Below are 13,500 nucleotides of genomic sequence, written 5' to 3'. Positions count from 1 at the left end.
TGGAAAATAGGTCACCTGTGCGTTATAAATAAAACATTAGATCTTTACTTAAATATCCAATATTCTACTAAAAGCAATGTTTTTAGATTTTAGAAATAAATCCCTTCTCTATCGTCATTATTTTCTCTACCTTACAATGATCACTACCAAACCTGAAGGGAACAGAGAAGTTCTGATGACTTACGGGTGATGACCGCTGTCATGGTGACACGTGCAGTGTCCATGGTGACACTCGGCTACTTTGTCGTCGCTGCATGTGCAGTCAGCAGCAGTTGTGCATTGGGAGGTCTGTCGTTTCCTATATCGTCAAATTAATCATCGATTTATCAGCAATCATAGATAAGGTGAATTGATCCCTCATACAGAAAGCCATATACATGAACGTAAACTCGAAAACACAAAAATCAAACTCACCCGTTATTTCCACAATCACAATGCCCGTTTGAGTTACAAACGCCCGTTTGTCCGTCAGGACATGTGCACTGGTGTCCGTTATGACAGAGAGAACGCCTGCAAGAAATAAGGAATTGTCTATTCGAATTCTTATTTACAAAATTCAATATCCCAAGTTAATGTTAGTGCTACTGCGAAATGACATGTCGATGTCTGTAATCGTATTGGTCATTACCTTACATTGGCCACAGCCAAACCTGAAGAGAAAGAAATATATCGTGGAAATATTTCTAATTTTAAGAGTTCCGTTAGCAATAAAGTAATATGATGAATGCGTTAAAGAAATAATGATTGATTTTGAATGAAATCGTGAAAATTCTACGCCACTATCTGAATATGTCAGAAGAATGGTGTTCCACATCAATATTCAACAAACCTGCAAAAGCCAGCAACACAATAAAGTGACTAATCCTCATGATTGTTTTTGGACTATCAATGAATAGTTTACATGAAATGCGCTTAAATACCTGATACAAGTAAATCGTGTCCTCATGCAGTCATGATAAGACAGAGACCAAGGATAAAACCGCTACACCAACCCTGAAAAACCTTGCTCTGGATATCCAGAAACGAAGATAAGGTCAAAATCTATCGTCACATGGTAAGATAAATTGAATGGAAGGCATGAGATTATCAATTAATGATTGTATGATACTCAGTTTTTCATCTTAGTACTATATGAAACCTTTCATATCTAATAAAAAGATATTACCCGTAGATATAGCTCCCATAAAAAATAATAAAGGGGTATTCAAAACCATCGTCCTCGAAGATTTAAAATGCTATAGAAATCATGTCGTTATTTAATTTGGATTAAAAGAAAAGGTGAGGAAGCTCACTAACCTCCACAATTGATGAATGATTGATTGTACATTGTTTAATGTACCTCTCGAGAATCTTTCACTCAAATGGAGAAGTCGCCATTGCTGGTGAAGTACTGCAAAGTTTAGGCCTATGCGCAGCGCTCAGGGAGGGATCTTTATCATGCCACACCTGCTGTGACACAGGGCCTAGGGTTTTGCGGTCTCATCCGAACAATCGCCCCATTTATTCGCCCCTTACGACAAGCAAGGAGTATTGAGGACCTATTCAAACCCGGATCCTCACGGGGCCAAAATTAATGATGCTACGCATAATAAATGACAATGCGATAAACTATAACGACCTCTGTTCTACACTGTACTATTTTCACGCATATAACTAGATGACACTACTCAGGTTAATGTTTACAAATATGAATTTTGTAAAAATTAAAACAGAAATTTTTTAATTAAAAATCAGTTTTAAGTTGCACCATATAACGTATTTTGTCCAACATTCTAGGTTCACCAGTGACATACCTCCCAGATAAAAATCAAATATTATTCCCCTGTCAATATACTTATCTACACAGTATGTCCATATTAAATACAAAGTTACACAACATTCTGTTCAGCGGTTTCAGAGGAGCCCATAGAATAGTTTGGCCAAAAGTCAACGTTCAAAATGGCATAACTCCTAGAAAAAATATATATCACAATTTCCTGAGAAATATTCGTGAAATTCCCCTGTTGACCGGTCACACCCGCCGTGAGCCCTATATCCTGATCAGGTGAACGGAGTTATCCGTAGTCAAAATCAGTGTGCCAAGAACGGCTTAACAATCGGTATGAAACATGTCAGACAGCATTTGACCCAATGATAGGTTGTATTGACGAACTAGATCGTTATAACGACCATAGAATTTGCGAAATGCTGACTTCAATCGACTGTTGAAACCCCTGTACCATCAACTTGTTTGTCAGTAGCTTGCCTCGATTTAAAAACTGACTATACGCAGAACAAGCTCTTGCATATCGAATCAGTTGAAATATATAAACACCATATGCAGGTGATAATGGAATATTGCTACATAAATATGGGAAGTTGACGATGGAGAAGCTGAAATCATCCCGTTTGTCATACAGTTGAGTTGTCAGTTTGCCGTTAATGTCTACTTTCAATGAAATATCTAAGTACGAAGCAGAAGTGGACGACTCTGTGCTGTCCTTTATTTCGAGCTCACAGGGATATATCAAATCGACATATGAATGAAAGTTATTGTTAATAGACAAAACGTCATCGATATATTGAAATGTCAAATTGAAGGCCACAGCGAGAGATTTTTTCTTCTCACGTAGAAGTTTTTGAATAAATTCTCCTTCATATGAATATAAAAAAAGGCTAGCTAACAAAGGAGCACAATTCGTCCCCATGGGAATTCCAACAGACTGTTGGAAGACCTGATCACCAAAGACCTCGAAGATATTGTCAATGAGGAACTCTAGCATATTTTTTATTTCAACTTCAGAGTATTTGTACGTGGAATCGGAGTGGTGTTTAACAAAGTACGTTTTTGAATGACTGATCACTAGATATGAATATTTCCGTTTTCCGTTTTTGTTGAAGAAGCAACTGTCTATGATGTCAAAAAGTCTAGTCTTTAATTTATCGTGAGTAATGGTCGTGTATAGTGTTGAAAAGTCATAGGTTTTAATGTTATTGATTTGGGAAAAATTCTGCGATTTCAAATTTACTAAAAGTTCTTTAGAATTTTTTTAGAATCCACATTTGATTAACACCACTTCTGGCATATGTAGTCGCACAGTAAGTTTGAAGTTTCTCTTTCACAGCTGTTAATATTTTCGTGAGGAGCAAAGATAGGGGCTTGGTAGAGCACTTACTGGATCCAGCAATGTATATTTGTTTGTAAGAGGTTTTATGTAGTTTAGGAATTCAGTATAGGTACCGTAACTCACATTCATTCGATCCATTGACTGGGATATTAAATGAGTCTAAACCTGAAGCATGGATTTGAAGAATTTAATCTTTTGAAAGGGCAGTTGGAGTACAAGTACGATTACCAAAAGTGGAATTAATGCCAAGTTCGTTGAAAATACAGTTGTAATAATGATCTTTACAAACAAAGACAATGTTGCTACTAGCTTTGTCAGCTTGATTCAAACCATATTCCTCATGTAACCTATCTAATTCTTTTATCACTTCTGGTTTACTAAACACAGAAGGATAGATGGTACGTACTTTTGTTTTCATATGTCGAATGAGGGATTTTAATATTCCTCTTATGCTTTTAACCCATAGACTTGAACTTGAAATAAGTTGGTATACACGACTGAACCCTTTTATGGCGAAGAAATTTGCTTATGTTGACGGCATCTATTCCATTGTTTGTAAATTGGAGCTTAAGGAACTGGCGACATGATTTTGAAGGAATATCATCCATGGTCCGTGCTGGTTTAAAGAGCCTGTGATGGGCAACATCCATATTCATAGAATTCAATATAGATTCAGGTGTTGAAAAATCCAAGAATAGAATAGCCATAGCTTCTTCAAATAACGTGTGTAAAATTCTCAATGAAACAGGGTAAAGTTTTGTACGAATATGATGTGGACCTAATTGTCTGTTGCCGTAAGGCAAAAGTGAATCAAACGTGACATAATTTATACATGTATTTGGTCTTTTATATGAACGATGTCCATGACTGCGTTTCCGTATTTGGTTATTGGGAAAGAGTTCCATCACATTCACGTCATTTCCTTGTGTGTCCTGATCCAGTGATCTTCTTCTCGTTCTCCACGAAAAGGGGTGCTTAATGTTGGATTGTTTGTGTGATGGTAAATGTTTTCCAAAATCCTTACTCTCATGGACAAGATGGAGTGATCCGGTACATTAAAATGCTTATAAAGAAGTATCTAACAACGAGAAATATTTAGTAAGAATGGGTAAATGTTAGATGTAGTCCCCTCTAAGCATCTAAATATCTGCAGGAGAAATAACTTTTTAAAATCAATATATCGATACTCACTTATGACGATGAACAAGTATAACAGAGGTGCTGAATGATCTACCTGTACTATTTTACGTCATATGATGACGTCATATGGACTGCAAATATTGACTTCATACCATATAATGATAGAAAGCTTATACTTAGCTTTAACTCACAAAAACTCACATTCGTTACACATTGATTTTAACTACGGATTACTTCGTTTTCCTGATCAATATAAAGAGCTCACAGTGGATGCGAACAGTCAACAGGGGATGATTACTCCTCCTAACCACCTGATCCCAACTCTGGTATATACAGGGGTCTGTGGTTGCCCTACTCTTCATTGTGTATTATTTATGGGATTTATAAGATTAATTTCCATTCGTAATCTTCAATTTTCATTCCTCAAATTTAAACCCTATTTCAATTCTGTTTTTACAAATTGATTACATTGTTACAATGAATTACATACTTAGTGGACAACTGTAAAGCACATTTTCAAATTAATGAGTATTATGAAAACTATTTGTTTTCCGAATTCAGCATTGTATTTGAATGCATTTTGGTATATAAGTATATTGGGTTGAATGCTTTATTCGACCTACGTGGCAGAATGGTTAGAGCATCGCGCTCAAAATCACACGGCCTCTCACCTCTGGTCGGCATGGGTTCACAAAACCCACTCGCGCCGGTAAGTGAGAAAGTTTCCCAGTTCACTTCCGGAAGGTCGGTGGTCTCTTCCCAGGTACATTGTATCTGAGTTCTCTCTTCCACCAATAAATACTGGGTGCCAACAGATAACTGAAAAATCGTTGAGGGGGCGGAAAACAGCAAATCAAGCAATCAATCCACCCTGATGAACTGGGTAAACACCCGTGCAGAACATTGTATGTACTTTATGGATCATTGAAGGTAAACACCCGTGCTAAACACTGTAAGTCCTTTACGGATTATTGAAGGTAAACACCCGTGCTAAACACTGTAAGTCCTTTACGGATCATTGAAGGTAAACACCCGTGCTAAACATTGTAAGTCCTTTCCGGATCATTGAAGGTAAACTCCCGTGCTAAACACTGCAAGTCCTTTACGGATCATTGAAGGTAAACACCCGTGCTAAACATTGTATGTCCTTTACGGATCATTGAAGGTAAACTCCCGTGCTAAACACTGCAAGTCCTTTACGGATCATTGAAGGTAAACACCCGTGCTAAACATTGTAAGTCCTTTACGGATCATTGAAGGTAAACATCCGTGCTAAACACTAAGTCTTTTACAGATTATTGAAGGTAAACACCCGTGCTAAACATTGTAAGTACTTTACGGATTATTGAAGGGAAACACCCGTGCTAAACATTGTAAGTTCTTTACGGATCATTGAAGGTAAATATCCGTGCATAACATTGTAAGTCCTTTACAGATTATTGAAGGTAAACACCCGTGCTAAACACTGTAAGTCCTTTACGGATCATTGAAGGTAAACTCCCGTGCTAAACATTGTATGTCCTTTATGGATCATTGAAGGTAAACACCCGTGCAGAACATTGTAAGTCCTTTACGGATCATCGAAGGTAAATATCCGTGCATAACATTGTTAGTCCTTTAGGTATTATTGAAGGTAAACACCCGTGCTAAACATTATAAGCCCTTTATGGATTATGGAAAAATGGGTTGTATTTTGTTTAACGTCCCACTCGAAAAAATTTCACTCATATGGAGACGTCATGATTGCCGGTGAAGGGTTGCTAAATTTTGGCCTATGCTCGACGCTCACTGCCTTTGAGCATGGAGGAATCTTTATCGTGCTACACCTGTTGTGACACGGGCCCTCGGTATTTGCGGTCTCACCCGAAGTACCGCCCCATTTAGTCGCATTTTACGACAACTGAGGATTTATTCTAACCCGGATCCCCATGGGAAAAATGGGCGAAAAGGATTGATTGTATATTGTTTAATGCCCCTCTCGAGAATATTTCACTTATATGGAGATGTCACTATTGCCGGAAAATGGCTGTAAAATTTAGGCCTATGCTCGGCACTTACGGCCTTTGAGCAGGGAGGGAACTTAATTTTGCCACACCTGCTGAGATACGGGACCTCGGCTTATGCGGTTTCCTTCGAAGGACCTCCCTATTTTGTCACTTCTTACGACAAGCAAGGGGTACTGACGACCTATTTTAACCAAAATCCCCACGGGAGGCAGAGAGGATAAACAATCCAAACGCGTAAGTAAGAAACATACAAGGTTGAATTTTCATCACCTATATTATTTTCCGTGTATCATAATGACTTTGAAAGACATTTCATTCAGCGTAATTGTGCATCAATTGAACTGCAACTTATTACTTTGCTGAAAGCTCATATGAGCTTTTCTTATCACCTGTTGTCCGTCTGTCTGTCAGTTTGTAAACTTTTCACATTTTCGACTTCTTCTCCAGAACCATTGGGCCAATATCAACCAAACGCGACAAAAAGTATTCTTAGGTAAAGGGCGTTCAATATTCTTCAAATGAAGGGGCATGACCCCTTCAAAGGGGTGGTAATCACAAACATGAAAACAAAAATAGGATGGGTCACTTAAAAATCAAGAACCACTAGATCAGGAGAGCTGCAGTTTATATGAAAGTTTTCTAACAAAGAGTAAATTCAATTTAAAATCATGACCCGCAAGGGTAGGTTGGGCCACAATAGGGGATCAAAGTTTTACATGCAAATATATAGGGAAAATCTTTGAAAACCTTCTTCCCAAGAGTCAAGGGCCAGAAAAGTACAAATTTACATGAAAGCTTCAAGGTATAGTGCAGATTCAACTTTGTTAACATCATAGCCCCTGGGAGTAGGATGGGGTCACAATAGGGGATCAAAGTTTTACATACAATTATACGGGGAAAATCTTTAGAAATCGTCTTCCCAAGAAGTATTGGACCAGAGAAGTTTACTTTTACGTGAAAGTGTCCTGTGATAGTGCAGATTCAAAAAAATTTGTAAAAATCATGTTCCTCGGTGGTAGGTTGGGGCCAAAATAGGGATCAAGGATTTACATGCGAATATATAGTGAAAATATTTAAATATAGGCTAAGATGACTCAGGTGAGCAATTTGGCCCATGGGTCTTTTGTTAATTATGTGTGCAGATGATACCGTTTTGATAGCGGAGTCACTGGAAGTTTACAAGAAATGCTAAATACACTTCCTATCTACACAAAAAAATTAACTTAACTGTAAATGTACAAAAAAAATGTAATATTCAGAAATGGTGGAAGTATAAAAGTCAGAGAAACATGGAAATACAAAAATGTTGTGAATAAATTTAATCACTTAACAATTTTGTTTAAAATTATAACTGTACGTTTAAATTATATACTTTATCCGCGCTGAAATATTGTAGCAAAATGAAAGATTTAAATTCAATGTTGATAGTTAATTTAAGGAATGAATTTATCATTTTTTCGTTGCATCGAGGTATACCACGAAATAAAAAAAACCCGGAAAACTGCATCATTGCGCGTAGCGCATGATGTAAAAGTTTTCCGTCTTTTTTTTTCGTGGTATACCTCCATCCAACGAAAAAATAATACATTTATTCCTTAAAATATTTTAAAACATTGAGTTTATATGATAAAACATGATATGATTTGAGTTGAATTAACGAGTTATTCTTGGACTACATTCTATGTCATTTCGAAATGAGCGTAGTAATTTGTAAATACACAACTTTTTAAAACAAAAACAAAAAACTAAATCCTTCAATGGCTACTTCCACGAACTGTTGAGCAAACGGGTTTCTTGTGGACTGCAGAATGCATTTTAAAAGGATGAGTTAGAGATAAGTCCTGTTCAGAGAAAAGTGCTGAAATTTTGTTGAGTGGAACTGGAATTAAGTGCAAAGTTCGATGTCGGTACTAACGGAAAGCGTGGGACATGTGCATAATCATGATGTGGGATGCATGATAGGGTTCTCTTGAGGGTTGTCACAGCTTCCAGGTGGACAAGTGAGTGTTACAGAGGGTTTTTCTAGTTTTACCAGTGAATTCCTAAGGCGTCACAGTTGTTGTAACATCGTACAGAAACCTCGTTTCGGTGCCCACTCATAAACATATTTTGCCGGAATTCGAAACCATAGTTACGATATTGCAGTATCTCTGAGGCAGTGTGCGGTGTATCTGGTATTTGGGTTTGTGACATGAAGGAAGTTGTCACAAGCTGCAAACTGGACTATTGTCATCCCGGTTGAATACATTTAACTCTCAGCCCGGAATTACAGAAGCAGACGTGCGTTGTTATATTGTGGATTGTGGGGGGGGGGGGGTCCTCAAATAGCCATGTTTATTTCATTTTGCATAAGTAATCATTATCTATATTTGATATTTCTTTGGGGTTTTTTTTTTTTTATTTATATAGATCGCTAGAATTGTTAAGTTTTTTATTTCAGGATTCCCTAATCTATATATAAATTCGAAGCATCCAGAGGAATCCTCAACATTCCACTAGAAAGTAGTTCCGGCCATTTATTTTTTTTTTTCCGTTGGATACGATATTCTACTAATTTTTCAACCAATGAAAAAGCGTGTAACATGCAACATTAAATGATACCCAAATTACATGTATTGTTTTTGTGTTAAGCTTTGGTGCACAAATGTGGGGGTTTTATAAAGGTTAAGAAATTTAAAACTTACACATTAATTTTATAAAATAGTGTTTCGTGTACAGAAAAGTTCGTGCAATAAAGCAGTTTATTATGAATAAGGTAGAATCCCACTTGAAATGGATAGTATTGGTTAAAAATGGGAAAGAAAAGCAATTGTATAATAAAAGCTGTTAGTAAGATGTGATAGAGAGCAAAGATGACTGGTTGTAGAAATCCGCTCCTCCGATGCAATACACGTAGTGAATATACATCGGATTCGAAAACATCAAAGACCCCCTTCCTTACCCTGGGATATGAAATCGAGGGTAAAATATTAGTGATCAACTCCCACCACTGTGAAAATATGGTGATGGAACTCTCTCTGGGTCTTGATATCGGCCCTCCAATTTTTATTCATAATGCTTTACCCTTGGTGAATAAACATCAGGTTCGGAATCATCGAAGACCTGTACCCCGGAGCCTGAAATTTTGAGGGTAAGGTGAAAGTGGTCAACTCCCACCACTGTGAAATAATGATGATAGTTCTCTCTCTGGTTGTAAACATCAATTTCATTAAACATCGAATACCCTTATGCTGAGGACGATGTAGCAGCTCCTAAGCAGCACTGAATAATGCCATAAATTAACAAAAATCATCAAAGGACTGAAAGTACTGTTGATATATATTTACACTGATTTGAAACCTATTTGATTATTTATATGATAAAATGCTTTCTTGACTTTGAACGAGAGATAAAGGCTGCAGACAGCACTAAAACAGAATCTAACTAGATTGAAACAAAATGCGTCTTCAATGTTCAAACGACACGCAATGGAATTCAATATATGCAATTACATGTGTGCAAAACTATGTGGAAATACATGCATCTACTCATGTATATCTATACTCACAGTTTTTATACCGAGTATGACTTATTCAAATTGTAAATCTAATTTTCAACATGTCTACTCCAAACATGTACATCAACATGCCCCATACAGATTGTGCTGTTGATCAATCTATTGTTTATACACATGTTTATTTCGACTGATTCACAAATGCTGTCTGGTTGTTGTTGGTTTTGGTGTTTTGTTTTCATTTTAATTTAGTTCTTACATTTTTCATTCCCCCGTTTAAAAAACCAAAAAAAATAATTTAGCAGTTTTAATAGAAAGTCATCTGAAAAAAAAAAATTAAAACTGTTTATTTGAATTCAAAATCTACAGATCAGGCTCGAGTTTTACTAAACTTCTTTCGCAAAACAAAATCTGACTTGCGAATTTCATTTCATGTGACTGGCCACCTAACATGGCTACGTCAACAAACAAAATCATTTGAATTGTGAGTTTTCGGGTCGCGTGGGGCTTTTAATGAAAGCTTGAAGGAACATTAGTGTAGAGGGGAAATATGTTAGGAATTTTTTATATTAAATATTTGAGACGAGGATGCAAGAGTAGAACGATAGAAGGCCTCATTTTATTAAAACATCAATGAATAGGGCAGGTGCTATTTTACTGGTATTACCGTATATCAGGTTTTTTCCGCGTGTATCCAATTTCCGCTTTGTTCATGACGATTTCCGAATCGCGGAAAATAAATCCGCGTAAATTTGATACAAAGTTTACTTTTATGATAAAGTTATACGGCCGATCTACCCCACACATCTCAAAGTATGTTGAAATTCACAACTATGAAAACAACGACCTTGATTCCCCGATTCTTGATTTTATTAAATAAACAACTCAGGTTTTGTTAATTAACTTCATCCGACCCTGTGTTGATTATATGTTAATCAGTTGATGGCTTGGGTATAATAATTGAGTCAGTGTGTCGACTAAACAAGAGCACAGCCGAACTATTACCCATTCGTTTTAAAACGAAAGTGCTAGGGGCGATAATTCCCAGAATAGTCATGCTCGACTGAAATCGAAAGTAGGAATCGCGTTATAATCGAAAAATGTAAAGTCGTTGAAAAAAAGGTAAAATTTCGTGAAATCAGACGGAAATGTTGTAAAAATCACGGTCGTTGGTCGCGTTAGACAGGTGGTCGTTTAATACAAGTACAATAGATAGGGTAACGCCTGGAGTGGATTATTACGGTCGCATACAGCAGTGAGTCGCTTATTTACTATAGTGTAAAGAAAAGTGCAAAATCGTTGTGTGATCAGTAACTCAGAAATCGTGTAAATCGTTTCACTGTGTGAAATTTTTTGCATTAGAAATTAAGAGTTATACTTTCACAAGCTGGCTTCTTTTGTAAGTTTAAATAATCCTGAATTATATTTTCACGATGACTTTGAAATAGTGAAAATTTGATTCGCGTAAATTTAATACGCTATTTTAGGTTCTGATTCGCGGAAAAAACATGACACGGAAAAAACCTGATATACGGTATATATTTTTTTCCGTTTATAGTTCGAAAATGATTCAGCCATTAAGAATCTTCTTTGCAGATCTATTTAGTATGACCCCCAAATATTTGCATACATTTCTCGGCTTCTTCTGCGAAAGCATAAAACAGTCGTGGGAAACAAAAGCAGAAAATACCATCTTCATTTTAGATTTTGTAGAGAAAATAAAGTAACCATTTTATTAAAAATATATACAAATACAAATAGTTTTATAGCATTTTGATCAATATAAGTTGACTATATACAAATAATTCTATATTATGTTCCTCATGGGTCATTTCCTCTTCTCTGTTCTTCTAATCTTTCTCCTCCATAAGCAGTGATTAACAATAGAACATATCCCCAGGCCATGTACACTGAACATTACTTCACAAGGCAGAGATCAAGAAGTGGACTCTGAAGTAATATTTGCAGGGAAATATATCAATTAACAGCGTATTAAAACTGTAATTTTGTCGATAAAATTTAATATACAAATATTTGACATTATGGATTAAAAAATAGCCTCATCAAAGTTGTGTACTTACTTTTCATATTGGGTGCAATATGGCTATTTTAGTGAAGGCACTAAATAGAAATACCGTCTGAAAATAACCAAAATACGTTTCCTAAAATCACAGATATATTATAACACTTCAAGCATCATGTGATAAACTTACATTGTATATTCTGTCATAGTACTTTAGACTTTGAATACTAACATGTACTTGTTTGGATGATCTATGGGTGCCGACGTCTCGGGTTGGGGTATAATGGAGGGACAGGAACGCGCCCATCCCATGTTTTCCTCCTTATTCTGATTTCTAAGCCACGACAACAGAGGATTAAAATACTTCAACAATGGCTTGACACTCATTTGCTTCCGTCTCGTGATCATCTGCATCACCTTCTGCCACGGTTTGGATGAACCCAAACGCAACGCCCTTCTGGAAACAGATTAATGCAAGTGTTAATTCAGCAGTGTATGAAAGCTGTACATCTTGTATCTAAAGGTGTCTGTTACGACAATGCGCAACGCGACATCAAATCTCAGGTAACAAACTCGCAGTATTGAAATGTTACAATATATCTTAATCCCAAACCCACTTTGTCAACTAAATCACCTTTACGAAAAAAGCATGATAATTGTCCCTTCATAGAATTCGATTAATGTTGATACTACGACCAAAGAAAACAATTCAAACAGCTGAATGCCGCCGTACGTAGTGATGTCATTTTGATAAGCTGTACCTAATGTGACTTGCAAACAAAATTTTAGGTGAAAACAATCAAAGACTTATATCAAATTGGGGTTGGGGGTTGGGGGGAGTTGTGATTCACTAGAGGGGGGCTACTGAAAAACATTTACAGTTCTGGATTCCTTTCTATCAGACTTCAATACTACTGTAGTTTACATGTATATGTCATTGATAAACTTATCGTTCCATTGTGACACGTTTTTGATAAGCGGAATAAACCTTCACCGAGAATATTACGCTGAAATAATTCAACCTTGGGAAAATCTCATTGAACCATGTTTACACTTTCATAATTACATACACACAGTCGTCATCTTACTAATATTTTACGGGTAAGTCTAAACTAAAGTGTGTTGAAATTGGCCCACAAATACTACAACAAATTTAATTAATCATTTTCGAACCCGCGCCGGTTTGCTTCCTGCCCGGGAGGTCGAGATTTCGAGCCCCGATCGTGCCATGGCCGCGTCATACCTAAGGCGTAACCATTGGCATGTAGCGATGGCTCCTTCGCTAAATGTGAGAATCAAAGGCTTTTCTAATATGACCTTATGGTTCCGTGTCGGGCCAGGCGTTGTTGGCACGATTAAAGAACCTTCACTGCCCGGCCTTGAGTGCTATATATAGATCTAAATTTGTGATACTTCACCTACAGTAGCTGGTGACGTTTCAATATGAGAGCAGCATTCTCGATAGGACGTAAAACTAACAAAATGCGGGGAACTTTGCCGACTGTAGCAAACTAATTACAATACTTTACTTGAGAAGATATCCTGCAGTCTTGCTTCCGTAGAGGTTACATCTGTGTAGTTCCCCCTTGTGACCCCCAGCTTCACACAGTGCTGCGTGGCATTGAAACTGTACAATCACACTAACGAACCGTCTGAAATAAAAGGACATAGCGACACATCTCTTATACGACCAATTGCTAGATCCGACAATGTATGCATGCAAGGTGAAGA

At 36.9% G+C, this 13,500-nt stretch overlaps 1 protein-coding gene across 1 annotated transcript in view; it reads right to left on the bottom strand.

Moving 5' to 3' along the window:
• Positions 1 to 13,500, bottom strand: part of LOC125683659 (uncharacterized) — a 43,708-nt gene that overhangs the window by 15,739 nt on the left and 14,469 nt on the right. The window contains exons 12-17 of the mRNA XM_056141147.1: positions 13,299 to 13,421; positions 11,998 to 12,226; positions 830 to 941; positions 629 to 650; positions 415 to 510; positions 185 to 298 (exon numbers count right to left, since the gene is read on the bottom strand). Of these exons, the coding sequence (XP_055997122.1) occupies positions 185 to 298; positions 415 to 510; positions 629 to 650; positions 830 to 941; positions 11,998 to 12,226; positions 13,299 to 13,421 (696 nt within the window). The remainder of the gene's footprint in view (positions 1 to 184; positions 299 to 414; positions 511 to 628; positions 651 to 829; positions 942 to 11,997; positions 12,227 to 13,298; positions 13,422 to 13,500) is intronic.

The sequence above is a fragment of the Ostrea edulis genome, chromosome 6 (genome assembly GCF_947568905.1).
Source record: "Ostrea edulis chromosome 6, xbOstEdul1.1, whole genome shotgun sequence".
Lineage (NCBI taxonomy): Eukaryota > Metazoa > Mollusca > Bivalvia > Ostreida > Ostreidae > Ostrea > Ostrea edulis.
This window is presented reverse-complemented; position numbering and strand designations above follow the sequence as displayed.